At 36.1% G+C, this 23,337-nt stretch overlaps 3 protein-coding genes and 1 pseudogene across 4 annotated transcripts; 3 read left to right on the top strand and 1 right to left on the bottom strand.

Annotated features, from left to right (window-relative positions):
• Positions 1-2,796, top strand: part of LOC107592795 (cell growth regulator with EF hand domain protein 1-like) — an 8,331-nt pseudogene extending 5,535 nt beyond the window's left edge.
• Positions 2,797-3,509: 713 nt separating this feature from the next.
• On the top strand, positions 3,510-4,358 carry LOC107592794 (cell growth regulator with EF hand domain protein 1-like). Its single transcript, XM_016282359.1, has 3 exons — positions 3,510-3,524; positions 3,611-3,733; positions 3,826-4,358. Exons 1-3 carry the CDS (start codon positions 3,510-3,512, stop codon positions 4,120-4,122), a joined length of 435 nt encoding a protein of 144 aa, XP_016137845.1. The 3' UTR covers positions 4,123-4,358.
• Positions 4,359-5,416: 1,058 nt separating this feature from the next.
• On the bottom strand, positions 5,417-10,895 carry ctsba (cathepsin Ba). Of its 2 annotated transcripts, XM_016282321.1 has the most exons (10): positions 10,796-10,895; positions 9,145-9,268; positions 8,914-8,999; positions 8,630-8,744; positions 8,422-8,537; positions 8,088-8,173; positions 7,869-8,015; positions 6,110-6,226; positions 5,891-6,019; positions 5,417-5,505 (listed from the first exon to the last, which is right to left on the bottom strand). In XM_016282321.1, the coding sequence occupies exons 2-10, from the start codon at positions 9,265-9,267 to the stop codon at positions 5,432-5,434; spliced, it is 993 nt and encodes a 330-aa protein (XP_016137807.1). In that variant the 5' UTR covers position 9,268; positions 10,796-10,895; the 3' UTR covers positions 5,417-5,431. The 2 variants fall into 2 exon arrangements, with proteins under 2 accessions (XP_016137807.1, XP_016137808.1); XM_016282322.1 differs by lacking the exons at positions 7,869-8,015; positions 8,088-8,173; positions 8,422-8,537; ... (2 more) ...; positions 9,145-9,268; positions 10,796-10,895 and adding exons at positions 6,545-6,691; positions 6,764-6,849; positions 7,097-7,212; positions 7,305-7,419; positions 7,589-7,655.
• Positions 10,896-12,523: 1,628 nt separating this feature from the next.
• On the top strand, positions 12,524-22,013 carry xkr5b (XK related 5b). Its single transcript, XM_016282368.1, has 7 exons — positions 12,524-12,628; positions 13,182-13,365; positions 14,053-14,225; positions 15,169-15,381; positions 15,563-15,732; positions 17,711-17,822; positions 21,242-22,013. The coding sequence occupies exons 1-7, from the start codon at positions 12,538-12,540 to the stop codon at positions 21,988-21,990; spliced, it is 1,692 nt and encodes a 563-aa protein (XP_016137854.1). The 5' UTR covers positions 12,524-12,537; the 3' UTR covers positions 21,991-22,013.
• Positions 22,014-23,337: the final 1,324 nt, after the last annotated feature.

Raw genomic sequence — 23,337 nt, 5'->3', positions numbered from 1 at the left:
AGATAGATAGATAGATAGATAGATAGATAGATAGATAGATAGATAGATAGATAGATAGATAGATAGATAGATAGATAGATCTCAGTTGTACAAAATGTGATATTTTGGCTTTAATTATTTTGCTATTGTGACTTTTATAACTCACTATGTGAAAAATCTTTCAACAAAACGAAAACACGCTATGCTATACTGTACTGCACTACGACTGTAATATATTATAGTATTGGTGCCCCCCCCCCAGTGGGATTTTACTGAAAAATTGAAACATATTCAGAGAGGATCATCCAATATAGCCTACACTTGCTCATTTAGATGTAATAAATAAATAGATAGTAGAAAATGTCAAATGCATTTGATATTCATTTTATGAAAGTATTTTTTTCAGTTACTACTACAATCTATCGATTGGAAAATATGTCAATAAAGTGAAATGCAATATAAAATATTCTATGTAAATGTGTTTTGACAATTAGTTGAGTAATTTAAGCAATCATTAAATAATGACAGACAAATCAAATCAAAAGCAATGGACTCCAGATTGAATGTTTTTACAATTGGCCTATAGGCAAGAATGATTAAATGTATAACTCATGAGTGAATTATTATAGTGGATTATATTAATTTAAATAAATATATATTAGACATTATGCATATTAGATTAGGCTATATTCAGTCTGAACAGTTGTACATAACACATTTCAAAATTGTATTGTACATCTGTAAGTGACATCTTGAACTGCACACCTGTAAAAAACATTTCTGTACATGAATAAATTACACATATTTTAAGCTCTTTCCGATTCTAAATTACCATAGTGGGTGGAATATTTTGATTAGGATGGATAGATAGTTATCCAACAGCAAAAATAAGTATCTTGGCATTGATTTGTTTCTAAACGTGAAAAACTTGGCTCATTTTTCTTGTGACTGCTGTTTTTCCAGTGATGACATTGTTGTACCAGACCTTGCAAATCCTTTTGGCTCCAGCGAAGACAACCGCAGGTGAATTTTTTGACTACTACTCCCTATCTTCAAACCCGCCTGATCAAATAAGGTAGTACAGTTGCCCCAAGGTTCAATGTCTGTTGTCACATCAGATATAATGCTGAGATTTCCACAGCTGACACACTGAACAAGCAATAGCTAAAAAAAAAAAAAAAAAGGTGCCAAAACAAAATCATAGTTGTGCATTCAGACTTATTTAAAAAGAAATAACTCCTAAAGAAAGACATTATGTAGTTGTGCACGTTTAACAATGCTTCCAGTATTCATCTTCAAAGTGTAAATTTTAAAATGTTCCAATTCAGGAAAGTACTGCATGAATTCAGATCCTTGCTCTTTTTTTTCTCTATAAATACTGTAGCGGAACTAAAGTGGCCTGTGATCTTTGATCCTTTATGACAGGCTCTTGCAAAGCTACATCAAGAGCAGCATGAAGGAAGGACAGACCAGTCCAGAGCTGAACACAAGGGAACAAGGTTAATATAGTTCATTATTAACAGTCTTTGTTAACCGCTTTTATTTCCACTAGTGCTGTGTGCTTTTCCATTTTACACCATTGCAGAAGTTTTTTTTTTTTCATTTTAAGAGAATTCCACTGCCTAAATTAAGTTAGTCCTATAAAATTCATATATTACACATTTGTTAAATATAATAAACATTCAACTTCTGTATATGAATAAAATATGAGAGTTTATAATTGCCATAATTATATTGTTTGTAATATATGTCATTTAATACGGTGTATAGATATATCTTTATAATTAAACTTGTTTGCACTGACATTTCTACATGGTAGATACAAAAGTAAGACCAGATGTTCTCAGTTGTGCAGTTTACCTTGGGTGCTCTCAGGTTTTCATACGCTTGTCTGATTTGTTCTCGTCACAGAGGTATTTTTCCTTTTCTCTCTGTACGACTATGACAGAAGTGGGCAGATGGATGGCCTTGAACTGATGCAACTACTGACAGATTTTCTGACTTGCCAAGAAATGTCACCAAAGTCTTCAGATTCTGTGAGTGCTGCTCAGCTTTGTCACATTCAAAGTAAAAATAAATAAAATAAAAAAGCTCTTGCATTGTTGACTTGAAGTTGTTTACACTTTAGGTTGTATCTTTAGTGGATTATCTGCTACAAACTCAAGATCTGAACCAGGATGGACTACTGGCTCCTTCAGAGCTGTTATCCACGCTAGACCATCAGCAAGAAAACAAAATTGTTCCCCCGGATCCACCTGCTGAGGAAGCCTTAAATCAGGAACAAACACCTACAAAATCAGAGAACAGAGTTTCTGAAACTCACCAACAAGATGTAGAGGTCAACCAACAGTCTGAACATGAAAATGGGACACAAGACTCCACTAAAGAAAACATGGAGGCTGAGAAATCACAACCAGATACCTGAAAAGCTTGAAGAACATCAGGACCAACTGCAGCCTCCTGTAGAGCAGAAGCTGCAAGATGATCATCAGGAACCGAAGAAAATACCAGTCCATCAAGAGTAACCAGAGATATACCAAATTAAGCATGACGTGCAACTTTAGAGACTTGTACAAATCAGCCATACATTGGAAAACACTTACCTGCTGCATAAACTGTACGACTGATGCATAATTTAATTCTGGATATACTAAAAGTTATGAGTACAAGAGTATGTGTTAATGATATTAGAATTGTGGTACACAAGTTATTGTAAACCTTCTGAACTGAATTATGAAACCCAAACACAATCATCTGAATTAGTAATGCCCTGTTCAAACTATGCAAACCCAGAGAGTACGGCTTAGATTTACGGAGTTTAATGCAGAAATCCAGTCACAGCCAGGGTTTAGCAACCATTTTTAAGGTTTCATACCAAACTTGGCATATTCCTGCACAGTTCCTTTTTTTTTTTAGGTTTAACGCCTCTGAAATAAACAGCTCAATTAGAAGTGGAGAGTGTATTTTGAGCATCAAGAACGTTGCTGAAAGCCTTTAAATTGAGTACGGCTTAGATTTACGGAGTTTAATGCAGAAATCCAGTCACAGCCAGGGTTTAGCAACCATTTTTAAGGTTTCATACCAAACTTGGCATATTCCTGCACCGTTCCTTTTTTTTTTTTAGGTTTAACGCCTCTGAAATAAACAGCTCAATTAGAAGTGGAGAGTGTATTTTGAGCATCAAGAACGTTGCTGAAAGCCTTTAAATTGATGAACATGCAACAGAATTTGGATGGATCAGGATGTAGAGGGCTGAAATTGTATTGCCATAAGTGAACTATGCAGTTTTGCTGAACACAGTGAAGCTGTATTGCACTTCCAAGGAGACAAAAGATCAGTCACGCTACATTTCCAGTACAGCTTTCTCATAGCCATAGAGCCTTAGCTTTCTAGATAAAGTGCGAAACCCCATTTTTGCCTTTAAGTCTGATATTCCTTTTCATTCTCTACCTAGTTACTTTGAAAACTTGATGTTGCAAGTGATAAAAATATATCTTTATAATTAAACTTGTTTGCACTGACATTTCTACATGGTAGATACAAAAGTAAGACCAGATGTTCTCAGTTGTGCAGTTTACCTTGGGTGCTCTCAGGTTTTCATACGCTTGTCTGATTTGTTCTCGTCACAGAGGTATTTTTCCTTTTCTCTCTGTACGACTATGACAGAAGTGGGCAGATGGATGGCCTTGAACTGATGCAACTACTGACAGATTTTCTGACTTGCCAAGAAATGTCACCAAAGTCTTCAGATTCTGTGAGTGCTGCTCAGCTTTGTCACATTCAAAGTAAAAATAAATAAAATAAAAAAGCTCTTGCATTGTTGACTTGAAGTTGTTTACACTTTAGGTTGTATCTTTAGTGGATTATCTGCTACAAACTCAAGATCTGAACCAGGATGGACTACTGGCTCCTTCAGAGCTGTTATCCACGCTAGACCATCAGCAAGAAAACAAAATTGTTCCCCCGGATCCACCTGCTGAGGAAGCCTTAAATCAGGAACAAACACCTACAAAATCAGAGAACAGAGTTTCTGAAACTCACCAACAAGATGTAGAGGTCAACCAACAGTCTGAACATGAAAATGGGACACAAGACTCCACTAAAGAAAACATGGAGGCTGAGAAATCACAACCAGATACCTGAAAAGCTTGAAGAACATCAGGACCAACTGCAGCCTCCTGTAGAGCAGAAGCTGCAAGATGATCATCAGGAACCGAAGAAAATACCAGTCCATCAAGAGTAACCAGAGATATACCAAATTAAGCATGACGTGCAACTTTAGAGACTTGTACAAATCAGCCATACATTGGAAAACACTTACCTGCTGCATAAACTGTACGACTGATGCATAATTTAATTCTGGATATACTAAAAGTTATGAGTACGTGTTAATGATATTAGAATTGTGGTACACAAGTTATTGTAAACCTTCTGAACTGAATTATGAAACCCAAACACAATCATCTGAATTAGTAATGCCCTGTTCAAACTATGCAAACCCAGAGAGTACGGCTTAGATTTACGGAGTTTAATGCAGAAATCCAGTCACAGCCAGGGTTTAGCAACCATTTTTAAGGTTTCATACCAAACTTGGCATATTCCTGCACCGTTCCTTTTTTTTTTTTAGGTTTAACGCCTCTGAAATAAACAGCTCAATTAGAAGTGGAGAGTGTATTTTGAGCATCAAGAACGTTGCTGAAAGCCTTTAAATTGATGAACATGCAACAGAATTTGGATGGATCAGGATGTAGAGGGCTGAAATTGTATTGCCATAAGTGAACTATGCAGTTTTGCTGAACACAGTGAAGCTGTATTGCACTTCCAAGGAGACAAAAGATCAGTCACGCTACATTTCCAGTACAGCTTTCTCATAGCCATAGAGCCTTAGCTTTCTAGATAAAGTGCGAAACCCCATTTTTGCCTTTAAGTCTGATATTCCTTTTCATTCTCTACCTAGTTACTTTGAAAACTTGATGTTGCAAGTGATAAAAAAAAAAAAAACTAAAAAAAAAGTCATGACAGTACATACTTTGGTTTTAATATTTATTACATTTTAGACAGTGCATTAAAAATTAAACCAAAATCAAGTAAAAACCATTCAACCTAAATAAGCGAATATAAAAAACAAAAACATATTGGGTAAAGTTGACTGAGGCATCAAGTTGTGCTGAAATTTTATAGACTGGTCTAAAACTGACACCAATGACCTAGACTAGTTAACATTTTGCGATGCATTAAAAAAAAAAAAAAAAAAAAAAAAAAAAAAAAACACACGTTCTAAAACGTACATGATCGAGGATCCCAGTCTAAAAAGACTCATATAAAACTCACTGATTAACAATGTAACATGGCAATAAAGGATGGCAGTAAGCTTAAGTTGGAGACATTCAATGTCTGCGTTTTGAACGGGGTGCTCATTTCAGCTCTCCGCTTGCAGTTTTTTTTTGGATGGTTACTGTGGAATTCCAGCCACAATATCAGATTCAATGCCACAGTGGTCCTCACCTCGGAGAATCTTGAAATATCCTGAAGTTGCAAAAAAAAAAAAAAAAAAATAATAATAATAATAATAATAATAAGAGGCTAACTTGCACATTCTGTAAATCGATAAATCTGGAAATATGTTGGTACAAAACACATGAACACTTCCTTGGCAGTTTACTGGGTTGGGTAACAAACTGCAGACAATAAAAGCAGCATTTTAGTCTTCATACAAAAGAAAATTACCCTCACCATTATCACCCCAGTCAGTGTTCCAGGAGTTAGCAGCAAGCCAGTAGGGGACACTATTCTCCGAAATATGTTGGTACAAAACACATGAACACTTCCTTGGCAGTTTACTGGGTTGGTAACAAACTGCAGACAATAAAAGCAGCATTTTAGTCTTCATACAAAAGAAAATTACCCTCACCATTATCACCCCAGTCAGTGTTCCAGGAGTTAGCAGCAAGCCAGTAGGGGACACTATTCTCTTCTCCCCAGCCCAGGATCTTAATGGCATGACCACCTACTGCAGGTCCACTCACATGCTGATATACACCTACAAAAATTAGTAAAGAACCACCAAATTATCAACAGTTACATGTTATATTAGTACTCTTGCCATGTACATAAAAAGACAGAAACCAACCAGATTTATATTGCAGGAAGTCCTCATAGACAGTGAAAGCTCCCTCTACTGGACCGTTCTTGTAGAGCTCTTTCATAATGTCCTTCTGATTAGATGGGACACTATAGGATGTCTTTCCTGTAGTGACAAACAAGGCCCACAAATAAAGTTCAATGAATTCATCTTTTGGCAGCATTCAGAAAAAAAATAATAATAAATATACATTTTAAACCAGCAATTCTCAACCCGGGGGCTGGAATGAGGGAACCACGAGGAACTTCAAAATAAGGAACAGCATAATAAAAACAAAGGGCTGGGGGCCTTTAAATATTTCTGTGGCCTTGGAGTCAAATATGTTTAGAAACACTGACCTAAAGTGATGTCTGACTAGATGCAGATGAATAAGTAATGTGGGTGAAACCTGTACTGAACTATTTGGGTTCTGTAAAGTCTTACCAAAGTGTTTGTCCTGCTTGTAAGAGGGGCTGTAGCCAGGTTCACAGGACATATCACAGTTAGGAGTATCTCCACCCTCTCCGGTACAAGGAGGGCGACTGCCATTCACATGATGCTCACAGGGTTCAATGGTGTATGGACGACAGCCTAAAAATAAGACATTAAGCTAAAAGGTTTCCAAATGCAATAAACAACAAGAACAATAATAAAATCACTAACCAATATGAGAGTTATACAGGCCACCGGTGACCAGACCATCTGAGCTCCAGAAATCCCAAGCAGCAGAAGGGTATCCACCATTACATCTGAGATTAAAAACAGAATTAACAGTGCCAAAAAATAAATAAATAAAAGTCAAAGCAGCTTTAAAACACAAAGTCTGGTAGTGTGATCCTCAGTCATTTGATGCATGTCAAGTAACCAATAAAAATTAAAAAAAAGCATTTAAAGCCAGCATACTTGTTTAGCATTATCCTGATGCTCGTTTAACGCATCAGCATACACAAGGTCCTCCTGTAGCTGTAATGACATTACTGCATTGTCTTAACTCACCCCATACCACAGCTGTCACAGCAGGTAAGCAGGTCCTGAGCGGAGATCTCCACACTCACTTTGGCATTGCTGTGGATGCATACTCTGTCAGATATGGCTTCAGCAGCCCCAAAAGCCTACGAAAAGATTGAAGAATCCCAGTAAAAATATGACGTGTACAAATAACAGATCCAAGGTCATATTGCATCCACTAGAGACAAGACCTCACCCAGCATGAGCCGCAAGAACCCTGGTCTCTGATCTCTTTAAGAGTGGGGCAGTTGGGCCACTGCTCTCTGGCATCAAAGTTAGTGGGGAGCTTGAAGTCATCAGCATACTGTACCCTGGTTAAAGACGAAGCAAAATCTGTTATACCAGAATGCAGAACTGAAAGCAGTAAGCATGAGGAAACAGAACTGCATCATATGACAAAGGAGTCACAATGATTGCAATGTTAACTAGTTGCACTTCTTTTTAATCTTCTCCACTCACACAAAAATCAACTGAACTCACATGACAGGGAGTCTGGGTCCTTTCAGCAAAGTCCCACACAGCCTCTTCACATAGCTGTAGTCCATGTCATTTGTGGGGTTCTGTAAATAAACCGTTTTATTTAAAAAAAAATTTTTTTTTTAATTAGGGCTGGGGGCCTTTAAATATTCTTGTGGACAATGGAGAGGCTGGGAGTCAAATTTAGAACCACTGATCTAAAGTGACGTCTGACTAGATGCAAATAAGTAATGAGGGTGAAGTGTGCACTGAACATGAACTATTTGGGTCTGCAAACGCTTACCAAACTGTTTGTCCTGCTTGTAAGAGGGGCTGTAGCCAGGTTCACAGGACATATCACAGTTAGGAGTATCTCCACCCTCTCCGGTACAAGGAGGGCGACTGCCATTCACATGATGCTCACAGGGTTCAATGGTGTATGGACGACAGCCTAAAAATAAGACATTAAGCTAAAAGGTTTCCAAATGCAATAAACAACAAGAACAATAATAAAATCACTAACCAATATGAGAGTTATACAGGCCACCGGTGACCAGACCATCTGAGCTCCAGAAATCCCAAGCAGCAGAAGGGTATCCACCATTACATCTGAGATTAAAAACAGAATTAACAGTGCCAAAAAATAAATAAATAAAAGTCAAAGCAGCTTTAAAACACAAAGTCTGGTAGTGTGATCCCCAGTCATTTGATGCATGTCAAGTAACCAAAAAAAAAAAAAAAAAAAGCATTTAAAGCCAGCATACTTGTTTAGCATTATCCTGATGCTCGTTTAACGCATCAGCATACACAAGGTCCTCCTGTAGCTGTAATGACATTACTGCATTGTCTTAACTCACCCCATACCACAGCTGTCACAGCAGGTAAGCAGGTCCTGAGCGGAGATCTCCACACTCACTTTGGCATTGCTGTGGATGCATACTCTGTCAGATATGGCTTCAGCAGCCCCAAAAGCCTACGAAAAGATTGAAGAATCCCAGTAAAAATATGACGTGTACAAATAACAGATCCAAGGTCATATTGCATCCACTAGAGACAAGACCTCACCCAGCATGAGCCGCAAGAACCCTGGTCTCTGATCTCTTTAAGAGTGGGGCAGTTGGGCCACTGCTCTCTGGCATCAAAGTTAGTGGGGAGCTTGAAGTCATCAGCATACTGTACCCTGGTTAAAGACGAAGCAAAATCTGTTATACCAGAATGCAGAACTGAAAGCAGTAAGCATGAGGAAACAGAACTGCATCATATGACAAAGGAGTCACAATGATTGCAATGTTAACTAGTTGCACTTCTTTTTAATCTTCTCCACTCACACAAAAATCAACTGAACTCACATGACAGGGAGTCTGGGTCCTTTCAGCAAAGTCCCACACAGCCTCTTCACATAGCTGTAGTCCACATCACGGAAGTTGTATCCAGCCTATGGGTGACAATTAAGTTTGATGCAAAATTATTAAAGAGGCCCTGAAGAAAATGCCTCAATACAAAAAGGTCTTTCCAATAGTGGCTCATTTATCCTCACTAGGATGCATTTTAGTGTATCAGTGAATAGAACAGCTTCTTACCTTCCAAGTAGTGTTTGCTTTATTGATGAAATTGACCATCTCATGGGAGAGAGGAGCAAGTCGAGGACGAGCCCAACTAACTGAAAGGGCTGAGATCACACACAGGAAAGCCAGCCGCCACATTCTGAAACAAACTCCATTATTCTTTATTTATTTTATACAGAAAGGAGACTTTAGGAGTAATTCTAGCAGTCTAAAATCCCACTTTAAACACTTAATATAAACTGCAGCTAAAAATGCTGCATCTTAATCGGTTTCAAGAATCATTTCAACTAAAACTTTAAAGTTCTAAACATCACAGCCTTAAAACAACAGTCAGGTGGCACATCAAGAACACTTCTCAATCAGGCGAAAGATCCCGGACTACAGTAGGGTTATCTTCAGACTGTGGTCACGCAGACTTGAAAGCTTTGGACATCTTAAACATGGCCAAAACTCCTAATGGTTACACAACCAGTCAAACAAACCTTGATTAACTACTCTGGGTAAGTATATTTTAGGCTTTTTTTTTTTAAAGGGGCTCCTAACTCAGTGGTTTTACAGCAGATGTGGTTTTAAACAACTTTACTTCATTATTCCCCATTACTGACTCGCCACAATCTTGACAACTAGTGAATTTTCACAAAGCACCAATTTATCAATATCACTTTCAAACATGCTGGGTTGCACTTCCTCCAAGGCCTATAATTGGGGAAGTCTTGGCCTAATGGTTAGAGAGTCGGACTCAAGTCTGGTACCGGCAGAGATTGTAGGTGGGGGGAGTGACTGTACAGCACTCTGGCCCACCTTGCCCTTGAGCAAGGCACCGAACCCCCAACTGCTCCCCAGGCGCCGCAGCATAAATGGCTGCCCACTGCTCCGTGTGTGTGTGTGTGTGTGTGTGTGTGTGTTCACTGCTGTGTGTGTGCACTTAGGATGGGATAAAAGCAGAGCACTAATTCCGAGTATGGGTCACCATAATTGGCCACATGTCACTTCACTAATGACACCAATCAGAAGACGTGAATGAGTCAGCAATTGCAAGGAAAGCCTGCTAATATTTGAGAAAGCCAGCCTACTCTGACCTTAAACCTCGCAGTAATCTCGACGACTTGTTAAAAATACTGCTGTAAGTGGTATTAACACCGTCAGGAGTCAATTATATAGAGAGAATGCAAATATAAGATTGCTTGCGGCACTTAAAGTTCCCACTTTTCTGTAGTAGTGCGAGACGTAAAATATCTGAGGCAACTCATGTTTGAAAGCTAATAGTGGATTTGTAAGTAAACGAGCAGCATAATGTCACTTAAAGCAGCTGAAGCATTCACAGGTGTTAAAACATAAGCTCAGGTTTCTGTTTCCCCTGCAGGCCTTGTTTACATAGTCAAACGAACAATGAATCCAGATTTTAAAATCAAAGGAAGTCGCTGTAACACTGCAATATTATATTTCACAGCAAAGCAGTAAGTGTCTTTGAAATAAAGTCATGCTACTACAGAATAAAGCGTTTCGCATTGTAATTTGTGTATGATATATAAGACATGCTACTATATCTCCATGACCCTTTTCCAATATTTACCTAGAGGTTCAATTATCAACACACAAGAAATAATAATAATCTTTGTCCCCGTGATTTAAAAGCTCTCAAAGTCTCAGGTAGACAAAGTCCTACCTGTCTTTCGTCTGCTGGCAGTTGTTCTATTTGAACTGTGTGTCTCACTCCCCCAAGAGTTCCACTGGGCGAAAATAACCACCAGCTGAGGAGCACGCTGATGGCTTTATAGAGCAACGACGGATCACGTGATGAGTCATGTGCGCTTGGGGTCTCATGACTCTCACGTGATCAAATCTCTTTACTGGAGTAATCATATGGTACGGTACTTGTTTGTTAATTTAGTTTGGTATGTAAATAATATGATGAATAGTATGGAAGCCAAAGAAAATTATGCTCAGGTAAATCATAATGATGACATTAAGGATCGAATTTCAGTTATGACTTTTAGGTGACTTTTGTCATAATTTAACTAGTGCTGTCAAACGATTAATCATTTGACAGCACTAAACCTAGCCTTTTACCTTATAATTTCGACTTTTAACTTTGTTTAGATTTAGATTATTTGTCATAAAATATATATTTTTTATTGTTGTGTGATATTTTTCAATTTTGTTTTATATTTTAGTATATCAAGTAATAGATCCTAGCTTGCTACATAAGCAAGCTGTTTTATTTATTTAATCAATAATTGTTTACAGAACATATTGCATATTGCAAACCATAAAAAAAGCTAAGGGGTAAAATCCAAGAGTTCACACACTTAAAATAAATAATAATAATAATAATTATTATTATTATTATTATTATACATGGGGAAAATCCAATTAAATTAAAGAAAGAAAGAAAGAAAAAAATCCATGAAAACATCCCAAATGAGAACAAACAGTCCACGTTTTATTAGCTTTTTTTGGAGGTAGACACGTTTTTAAAATAGATTCTTAACTTTTTTGAAAGGGAGCTTGGGTTAATGAATACATTACGTGTGTTTTTTTATTTTTTATTAACAAGATCAAAATACATGTATATGACAAACACTATACATGATGCTTGCTACATAAGCAAGCTGTTTTATTTATTTAATCAATAATTGTTTACAGAACATATTGCATATTGCAAACCATAAAAAAAGCTAAGGGGTACAATCCAAGAGTTCACACACTTAAAATAAATAATAATAATAATAATAATAATTATTATTATTATTATACATGGGGAAAATCCAATTAAATTAAAGAAAGAAAGAAAGAAAGAAAGAAAAAAATCCATGAAAACATCCCAAATGAGAACAAACAGTCCACGTTTTATTAGCTTTTTTTGGAGGTAGACACGTTTTTAAAATAGATCCTTAACTTTTTAGAAAGGGAGCTTGGGTTAATGAATACATTACGTGTGTTTTTTTATTTACAATACAATACATTACATTACAATACATTACAATACATTACATTACATTACAATACAATACAATACATTACATTACATTACAATACATTACATTACATTACATTACATTACATTACAATACATTACATTACATTACAATACATTACAATACATTACATTACATTACAATACATTACATTACATTACATTACATTACATTACATTACAATACAATACATTACATTACATTACATTACAATACATTACAATACATTACATTACATTACAATACATTACATTACATTACATTACATTACAATACAATACATTACAATACACGTGTTTCATACAACATTGCTCGGTGCGTGACGTCACATTGACCGGTTCAGAAAGACATCGCGATCACACACAAAGCTCGCTCCTTCAATAGCAGAAGGGAAACCAAACACTTTGAAAAAATACGTTTTAGTGCAACGATGCAGAATCGAAAGGGAAGCGCGATCATATGGAGTCACGTCTGCCTCTACTCTTTTTCAGGAGTCATTGTTTTATTGGAGAAAGCGGCACGTAAGTTATTTCCCGATGAATCATTCCCTTCCAACCCGCTATCTGTGCTTACTGAACATACTTTGGCAGCATCGGCATGTGGATGTGGGTTTTGCCTGTTTGTTCATGTTGTATTATGAGTTCAGTTTTATTACTGCACGTTATTGCTGCTATGGTTTTATAGCATTTGAGCGCCTTTTTCATGAATGGAGAGCAGGGGGCGTGTTCTGTCGCACAGATGCTTTACATTAGACACACAGCCCGAGAAAAGAGGGAACGCTAACAAATGTTAAAAATAGCATTAGTAAATACTTGACAGATCGTTAAATCATTATACATGTTTGTGAAGGACTTATTAAAATTATAATAGTGTACTAGTTGTTAATTAAAAAGAAATGTAAAATACCACGATTTATCTATTTTTTTTAATTTTATATATATATATATATGTAAGTATTCGTTAAGTTCAGCTATAAGCAGCTCTACAGAAGACAATTCAGAACAGTCAGTTCAGTATTGTTGTTGAAAATGGACTCTGCTGTTTGACATATTTGTTGTTTACTATATGCATCAGTTGTACTGTGCTTTACTCACTACCTCTGGATGGGAAAGGAGCTGCTGGCCTGGCTGACTCTGGCTCTGTGTCTGCCTGTCACGCTTGTGCAGCTGCTCAGTCTGAAGTGGTACATCACTGATGCAGAACGATCCAAGCCCTCACTTCTCCTTGTGCATTGTCTGCATCTGGGCGTCTACCACAGGTCAAAAACATTCTATCACTTAGAACTGTTGTAATTCAGTTATAATGAATTCATGAGAACATGCTCAGGTCACATTTAACTCCAAAATCATGAAAATGTCACAGTGTAAAACATCTTAAAGGCCCTAGGTTTTATAAAAAAAAAAATATATATATATATATATAATAACAATGTACACTATCATTCAAGAGGTTTGGGGTCAGTAAGAATTTGTTTTGATAGAAATTATTATTTTTCAGCAAGGGCGCATTAAATTGATCAAAGGTGACGGTAAGGATATTTATATTGTTACATACATTTATTTTCCAAATAAATGCTGTTTTTAACCTACATCAAAAAATCCTGACAAAATATCCTAATTTCCACAAAAATATTTAGCAGCACAACTGTTTTCAACACTGATAATAATAAAAAATGTTTCTTGAGCACCAAATCAGCATGTTGCCATCACAGGAATAAGTTACATCTAAAACTATAAAATGGTTATTTTAAATTGTAATAATATTTCACAATTTTACTGTATTTTTGATCAAAAACATAAAAAAACATTCTTTCAAACTGTAGTGTAATTTCTCATTGTGGTTGAAATATGACCTGTGCATGTTCATATCAGGTTTCACCCAATGATATTATTTATCTTACAATAGGCTACTTGTTTCTGAGATGTTATATTTTTTATGTTTGCAGGTTATGGTGCTGCATGAAGTCTCAGGGTGGACAGGTTAAGTTTGGTGCATTACTAATGCAGCAGGCTGATGTGTCTGCTCTGTTACTGATCGAGGCCCTGACACTCAGCTTGCCTCAAAGTCTACTGCAGACCTACAGTTTATTCACACTTCACCCTGGCTTTCTGTCACCAGGTACACAACTACAGAACACACCTAGCGTCACATCAAAAGTTTTCTGTGGAAGTAGTAAATTAGTCAGTGACTATGATTGAATGAGTCACTGAGCAATAAAAAAAAAGATTTGTTGTGCTTTTGTAAATGTTATGGTAACACAAGACGTACTGTACGATGTAATTGTGAATTAATCATTCTTGCTGTCCCCAATACTTAAAGTTCACCCAAAAATGAAAATTTTCTGAACTTTTACTCACCCTCTGGCAGTTTTTGAAACAGATTTTGAGAAATTACAGCATTATATATGGTGTTCACCAATAGATCCTCTGCAGTGAATGGGTGCCGTCAGAATGAGAGTCCAAACAGCTGATAAAAACATCACAATAATTCACACAACACCAGTTGATCAAATGATGTCTTGTGAATTAATGTGTTCTGGCTCTTCTATCCATAATATTGCTTTCTCCAGTAAAAAAAAGTATGAACCAGGAGAGAAATTTGTGCAGATCAAATACCACTCACAAGCGATAACAGTCCTAAACAAATATTTTGGTGAATTCTGATGTGAGAGGAAAACGGGATTGAATGTTTTCACTGAAGGAAGCATTGTTATAGATTATGGACTGGTATATTGTCTAGAAGTGGCTGTTTAAAGTTAAAATGCCTAATGATGGATTTGTTTATTATAAACATGCAGCTTTTCACTTCACAAGATGTTAATTGATGGACTGGAGTCGTGTGGATTACTTGTGGATTACTATAATGTTTTTATCAGCAGTTTGGACTCTCATTCTGACGGTACCCATTCACTGCAGAGGACCTATTGGTGAGCAAGTGATGAAGAAACAAACTCATCTTCATCTTGGATGGTCCGAGAGTACATTTTCAGCCTTTTTAAAATATTTTTGGGTAAACTGTTCCTTGAATCAGTTTCCCTGGATCTCTTTAAACTTTTTTACAGTGGTCTTATGTGTCGGGCTGAGCCTGCTGAATGTATCCTGGTTTCTGGTCCTGCACAGCCGCTCATGCTTTCTGCTCCGTCCTGGTCACTTGCACATGACTCTCGCTGCAATGCTGTGCCAGCTCATATGGAGAGGGGGCATGCTGGGTGCCAGGGTGGCCAGCCTCATGTTCTTCTGCAGTATGTTTCACTGGTGGTCCTGTGGAGTCGTGGGTGAGTCAAGCTATGTGTTTTTGTGTAGACAAATCCTGCACACACAAAAGCTTTCACAGTTAGCTCACGTGACAGCCCTGAGTGCTTTTAAGTAATTTGTCATTGCCCAACTTTTACCTGGAAAGGGATGACTTGTTAATAAATGACTGCTTTGTGGTTGTCTCTTTAAATCCCTGCTCAGGTTTCCACTGGCTCATTATGACATTCTGGCAAGTGTCCCAGCAGACAGATATCTGCATTAACCGTGCTTCCTGGCGGCTCTTCAACTTCATCTTAGGGGCAATGCACATTTTCGTCTTCCTTAACGTTAAAGATGGGCCCTCTCGGTACCGCATGACTGGATTCTATTTGGTTGGTCTCACTGCACTGCAGTGTTTTTTCGTATTATTTATATACTTTTTTAGTATTTATTAATATTTTGTATTAGCTTTTGTTTGCGGTTTTCAAGTTTTAGTAATTTTATTATGTTTTTGTGATTTATATAATTTTTTAATTATTTAAAAATATATTTTAAAATGTATATATTTAATATATATATTAGGGGTTGAACGACTTCTGGTTTTTTAAAGTCTTTTACAATCTATGCTTTTATGTGATGAAAGTCGAGTCGACGTTGACTAGTCGCTGATGACGTCATTAATGAACAAATAAGGCTGCCCACATGGTTATTGCTCCTATAACAGCTCATTTTTATCAGTTCTTTTGTCTTTGGGTCGTTATATTTCTCACAGATTTCTGCTCATTCTAAATCAGATGCAGATAAAGTAGCACAGTAAAGATTACATTTATATGAATGCTTTAGTGAGAGCGATTGCGTGTGTGAATTAATTCTACCTGGCAGCGTCTCTCTACTAGTAGTGAAGCTGTGGGATTTATTCATTAAGAGATATATGCTAGAACTTTTTAGTTTCTAAGCTATTTTACTGAGAAATCACAGAACAGTGTTGACAATACATTTCTGAATGTTTCTGTGTGCGACTGTGCGCGCGATCTGCACGTGATGTACGAGCTACTGTCTGAAGCCTGTGTGTGTGTGTTACAATGCAGCAGCACATTAGATTAGAACAGTGATTAATTTACCTGTACAATAAGCTGTTTAAAGCGTGTATTCTGCAATTTCGAGCATCCAGTAATATAATCACACATGTCTTGTGGAGTGCTTTCGGAGTATGCATTTATTTTAGTGAGAGCGATTGCGTGTGTGAATTAATTCTACCTGAAAGCGTCTCTCTACTAGTAGTGATGGTGGAATTTATTTTTAAGAAATATATGCTTTAACTTTTCAGTTTCTAAGCTATTTTACTGAGAAATCACAGAACAGTGTTGACAATACATTTCTGAATGTTTCTGTGTGCGACTGTGCGCGCGATCTGCACGTGATGTACGAGCTACTGTCTGAAGCCTGTGTGTGTGTGTTACAATGCAGCAGCACATTAGATTAGAACAGTGATTAATTTACCTGTACAATAAGCTGTTTAAAGCGTGTATTCTGCAATTTCGAGCATCCAGTAATATAATCACACATGTCTTGTGGAGTGCTTTCGGAGTATGCATTTATTTGTCATTTGAACTGTTTGGAAACAGAGTGTAAATGTGGAAGTCCTTCGAAGATTTCTTATCCTGTTGCGCCCGCTATAGGACCAGCGACTACCAACTAGTCGACGTCAAGCTTAAAGCGTCATGGCACTGCTGATGGCAGAACATTAAAGTTGACTAGTCGATTAGTCGGTGCAACCCCATTTAAATATTCATATTTACCTTTTAGCTTTTATTTTTATTTAATTTTTAGTTTGAATGATTTTAGTACTTCACTTGGCAACTTAGATTTTTCAATTTGTTGCAAAAAGTACATTTCTAATTTTCATTCAAGTTTTTCGTTCAATATTTAATAATTTAATTTCATTAATATTTTAATTGTAATAATTTGAATCTATCTATCTATCTATCTATCTATCTATCTATCTATCTATCTATCTATCTATCTATCTATCTATCTATCTATCTATCTATCTATCATCTAATATTTTATTTTAGCTTTATTTCAATGGATGAAAATGCTTTTTAATAGTTTTAGATAACAATGCACTGTCAGTAATAAAAGTGTATGGGCAAATCTTCAGAGTATTGTAACATTGTGCAAAATATTTAGAAAACTGCCAGGAGTGTGTGAAATGCTGCAAGACTGTTTTCACTTTTATGCTGGTGACCATTTTAGATACAATTAATCTCCTCTCATGAAAAATAGCTCACATCTTTGTTAACATACAGTTTTTATTTCTGTCTACTGATTTCAAAGATCACTGATCCAGATCTTTTATCTGTGTTGTAGTTAATGTTGCTGGAGAACACGTTCCTTCTGCTTTTGGCGTCAGACTCGCTCAGTGGGATTTCGTGGGACAGCATGAGTGTTCCTCTGAATGTCTTATGCAGCTTCCTTATCGGTAAAGATTATGCTCTAATATTAAAATGCCTGATCTTGATAATCATTATAAATATATTTGTCTTAATAAATTGAAAATTAAGACTAAAAAAATTCAAATCAATTGTTTTAAATGCTATAATCTCTATATTATAATCAGTGCTGTGTGGTAACCAATTACATGTAATCCGGATTACATAATCAGGTTCCAAAAATTAAATACTAGTTTTTCTCAATCGCTTTGGTGCATTTCTCGAATCGTCTTCAGATATTTGCAAAGAAGTATGTGCATTTCTCAAAACAATTCGTACAAACAGCACCACACAATGGATTTCCTGCAAAAGCCTGTAACTTACTCAAAATCTTTAGTTCATCTCTCAAAAGTAAGTATTTATGTCAATTTACATATCAGTGCTATCAGAAAGAAAGAAAAAATAGTGTCATTGTTCACAAACAAGATTTGCTTAGTCATGTTGTCAATATAACAGTGCACTCTATGCCTGATGTAAACTATGGCAACAGTTTGGATGACAATTACTGTACTGAAATGCAGAAGGCTGCACTTCTTATGTATGCCATATATCCATTTCAAATGTACAAATTTACACACTACTGTATGTGGATTATTGATTGAAAGAGACTTAAGAAACGTTTGAATTATTGAGGATATAGTCGATCTCCCAATATTTAGCTGCACCCTTCAGCCATTGTAAGGCCATGATTGACAACAAGGTCCACAATAGTGGCCCTTATTTCATCTGATATGTGAGGCAGAAGAGCTGCCTCTTCCTATGTTTTGCCTCTGTACCCTTCCACCATGTAACCTTGCTCCTCTTCTTCCACCTTTGATGCACCTTTGAGCTATTTCAGAGAACTGGTTTATAATTGGTTGATCTATATTCTCTTCATTAGTGAAAGTCAAGATTCACTTGCACAATTCATGGCAAATTTACAAAAAGTCTAATAGAAATGTGTAGAAAATATGCTTGACAGTTTATGACAACTAGATCAACCATTTTGCGTTTAATTACTTATACGATGAACTAATGACTAGATGTTTTGAGTGGTAAGACTACTGCACAGAGAACTATATAATACATTTTGAGCAACATGACATTAGCAACTGATAATGTAGGAAACCGCAGACAAATATACATAATAGTTTGCATAAATGTACCAAAGCAATCGCAACTTGTTCAAAAGAATGAGAAACTGCTTTTATGATGTGCTCAAATGACTAGATGATGTGGAGGTTGAACAAGTAGTTTTGAGAATTTCATTTCTGATCTGAGAAATGCACCAAAGCCACTGCGAAAAACTGTATTTTACATTTTAAAATACTCATAATAAGACTACAGATATTTTTTATTAATTACATGATTACATATTATTCACATGGTCACATGACATGCAGGTATAATATTTTAATTTACGATTATGATTTAATTTATTATTAGATTTTCATTAAACTCACAAACCCCCTGCAGTTTGTTTCAGTTTTGGAAACTTTGATGTAATATAATGTTTAATGCACTTAATGTTTTTAATAACGAATGGAATATATCTTCTTTGTATTTTTATGTCAAAATAGTACAAGATTATCCTGTTTAAAGCAATGTGATATACAAGTTAGGTTAAAAGTAATCTAAAAGTAATCAAAAAGTAGACTGATTATATTCCCTGAAATGTATAATGTAATTGGTTACATTACGAACGACAATTTTTGTCATGTAATTTGGAATCAGTAACGGACTACAATTTGTAAGTAATCTATCCAGCACTGATTATATTGTAATGCATGAAAAATGGATATTCATTCTGAGATTTACTAATGATTATATTTAAAGGGATAGTTCACCCAAAAATGAGGGTCAGCTTTCTGACCCTAGACAGCAATGGAACTACCACGTTCAAGGTCCAAAAGTGTAGAAAGGACTAGGGCTGTCAAAAACAATTCGAATTTCGAATATTCGTCGAATTTAAAATAAAAATCCACATTCGAATGTAAAATGTTCCATTCGAATTTTAAGTGTGCGTTAAGGAGGCAGCCTTATCAGTGGCGCACGAGATGCGATGACGATGTAAGTGTCGTTGCATTATAATGTTTTTGTTAGCCTATGCAGTTGAAGCCACTAGATGCAGTGCTGCTGCCTTGTTAATTACAAATATTGCGGGAAAAGAGAACATCAATGCAGAGAAGATCTTGTTTACGTCAAAACTGAAACCAAGCCGTTCACACAGAATGTATATTTCACGCGTTTTCTAGAGGGACATCTATCACCGCTGCACTCGCACAAAAGAGCCGCATATTTAGAAAGCCATGTAAAGTTAATGCAAGTTCAACTTTGAAAAAACATATCTCGAGACTTTATGGCGGGGTTTTTTCCCCATCCCACTGCAACTCGTGTTTTTAAATGAAAAATGTACTCTGTGTGATTGGCTTTCGGCCCTTTGTATTAAACTATGCATACATGCATGATGCTGTTTTGTTTATAGTTGTTTAAGCAACTTAATTAATTATGATTGGAATATAAACATTATTTTAAACATTATGCACTTTTTTTCCACAGATAGTCATGTTATCTCATGCTTTGAATAAACGTGCATTAGTAATATTTTGCTCGATGCGACTTCTTGTGGCCTCAGGAGAGATGCCAATATCTTTTCTTTACTCTGACTGAAATTATGCATTTTAAATTTGAATATAATTCGAATTTTGATTATATTTAAGTACAAAATTCGAATTTAGTTTTTCAGTCATTTTGACAGCTCTAGTAAGGACATCATTAAAGTAGTCCATGTAACATCAGTGGTTCAACCGTAATGTTATGAACACCGGCTCCTGCGTCAGCGGCACCTCACATATGCATCGTGGTACTCTTGTGAACGCACTTCGAAGACTGACATGGAAGAAATTGTTGAATAAATTTGTTATATTTGTTTCCTTGCACACAAAAAGTATTTTTGTAGCTTCATAACAATACATTTTAACAATGTCCTTACTACCTTTCTGAGCCTTGCCAGTTGCGTTGCTGTCTATGGAGGGTCAGAAAGCTCTCGGATTTCATAAAAAAAATCTTCATTTGTGTTCTGAAGATGAACGAAGGTCTTACGGGTTTGGAACGACATTAGGGTGAATAATTAATGACAGAATTTTCATTTTTGGGTGAACTATCCCTTTAACAGTGTTATTAAATTATTATTGCTTTTTAAACATTGCTGTTAGATGACGGCAAGGTAATCTGAATGGAAAATAAGCATGCACAATTAAATAACCGATACAGATACTGACCAATAAAAAAAAAAAATCATAATATCACCCGAGAACCAATTTGCTATATATGTATTGTTGCTATATATTGTAATAAGAACAATTAGAATAAGCTAATGTAGTGTAATGTAACATTACAAATATAGTTTGCTCTGTTCTCTATTTTCTAGGTGTGATTTTTGTTGTTCTTTACTACCGATTTCTTCATCCAAAATCTACGGAGATCCTCCAGAGTCTCAGACTCCAAATGAGCCTGGCAACTACTGACAGAACAACCGATGTGCACTGCAAGGACACAACACTCGAATCCTCCACACACAATCATGGCACTTTCTCAGTGACTGGTTTTGCTCCTGACAAGCAGGCCGGAGGTTCTTCTGTTCAGCCTCTAGAGGGCGACTGGCACCATCATCATATGTTAATACATCTGGCTCTCAAAACTGGAAACACAGACAAGATCAACTGCATGTATGGAGACAGAGGGCTTTCAGTCATCCTGGAGAATGATGATGCACCAGACATAGACTCTGGAGGGGACGGTTGTAACCAGCCAAACATGGAAGCAGGTGAACAATCTAAAAGTAGTCCAGTTGAAAACCGTGAAGGATTTTCTGTTGCTGAAGTGAGACAACAGTCTCCAGAGAACGGAGCAGTGTATAACACCTGCCCTGCAGACTGCAGTAGCACTGTTTACTTCAGTGCAGAACCCCACTCCTCTTATAGTGTCAGTGATGCTACGTTAGATAGAGAGAGTGTGGCTGTGATCAGTCCCATTATGAATGGAGCTGCGCTGCACCTGACTGCCAAACAGCTGTTAAACAGGAACCCATGTTATACCTCAACTCCAATACTAGACCTCAAAACAATGCAGAGTACAAGTCCTCGATTAGGAGGGGCGAGAAGACTGGTGCATTTTTAATACTAGAATTTATTTGGGATAAAGCTGGTAAATATTTTCATTTTGCTAGGTTTTAAGTATAATGACGATCAGTTGAAGTGTTGCTAATACAACTCATTACAACTCCAATTTTCAATTTATTCCTTACATTTTCTTTAAGTGGTCTTTAAAAAGTCTTTCATTTACCTTCATTAAACCTGTAGAAACTCTGGTTTATTGTTAGCAAATATTCTAACCACTATAAGCTGGCAGTTATCTGTATCTGCAGTTTGGTACCATTAGTTATAAGCTCAGTGAATTCAAATTGGTTTACATTTACTATGTACGTTTACTATAAGTTACATTGACATATTTTACTTGCTCTTTTTTTTCGATACATTTCTGTGGTTTTATATATATATTTGCATGTATTTTTACATTTTGTATAATTTGATCTAAATTTTATTTTATCAAGTATATGCAAAGGGAACACATATAGTATTTTATAACAATTGTTATATTTATGGTTAGTCTGTGGAGAAAATAGTTTTTTTAATAATTGTATAAATCATTGTCAAAATAAGTTAACAAATGTTTGTACTAAACATTCTGCATTTACACTTTTTAGAACACTTCAAACTATTTTTTTTTTTTAATTTGTACTAATATAAAGCATGGTCATGTACCATTCAATGCTAATTTAGACATGTCTTTATACATTTTCTTTCTATTTATACTGCCCATCTATTTGTCTGCATGTCCTCAGATGGGAATAAAAATCTTTGAAATGTTTATGATTCTGCCATTATAGCTGTTCATCAGACAGCAGAGGGCACTCTTGCATTCAATTAGGGTTTGTGCAAAGACATTCAGAATTACAGGAGTAGTGGCATAAACAAAAGGTTTTTTTCTTTGTTTTTATTTTATGGGAAGATGTAGTGACTTTATCCACAGACAAACTTTTGGCACATTACTTCATACACACTCAAAACAACCATGTTAAAAGACAACCAAATGCAAATTCATTTTCTAATAATCCATATATTTTAATTAAAATTAAAATATTGTTGAAACACTTAAACTGAACAAGTATGGAATTAGACAGTGGAAGTGAGCCTCTTGGTTACATTATTAAAATGCTGCATGTGTTCAATGAACACCAAAGGGTGAAATAAGGACAGGAACATATTTGATATATCTGACATTTCTTGACCATAAATTTGAACCGAACAGTGCTCACGCACGGATGGATTTTATCTATAGCACCATGTAGAAAATTGATACTATCCTGTGAAAAATCTAGTACAAACAGGTGATTGTCTTCTATGCATAATTAATACTTGCTTGAAGAAGGCATACACTGTAAGAATGAAAAGATACTCTGATCAC

The sequence above is a fragment of the Sinocyclocheilus grahami genome, unplaced genomic scaffold (genome assembly GCF_001515645.1).
Source record: "Sinocyclocheilus grahami isolate Dianchi unplaced genomic scaffold, SAMN03320097.WGS_v1.1 scaffold158.1, whole genome shotgun sequence".
In the NCBI taxonomy this organism is placed as follows: Eukaryota; Metazoa; Chordata; class Actinopteri; order Cypriniformes; family Cyprinidae; genus Sinocyclocheilus; species Sinocyclocheilus grahami.
Note: the sequence above shows the minus strand (reverse complement) of the source record. Positions and strands in the feature narration are given on the sequence as shown.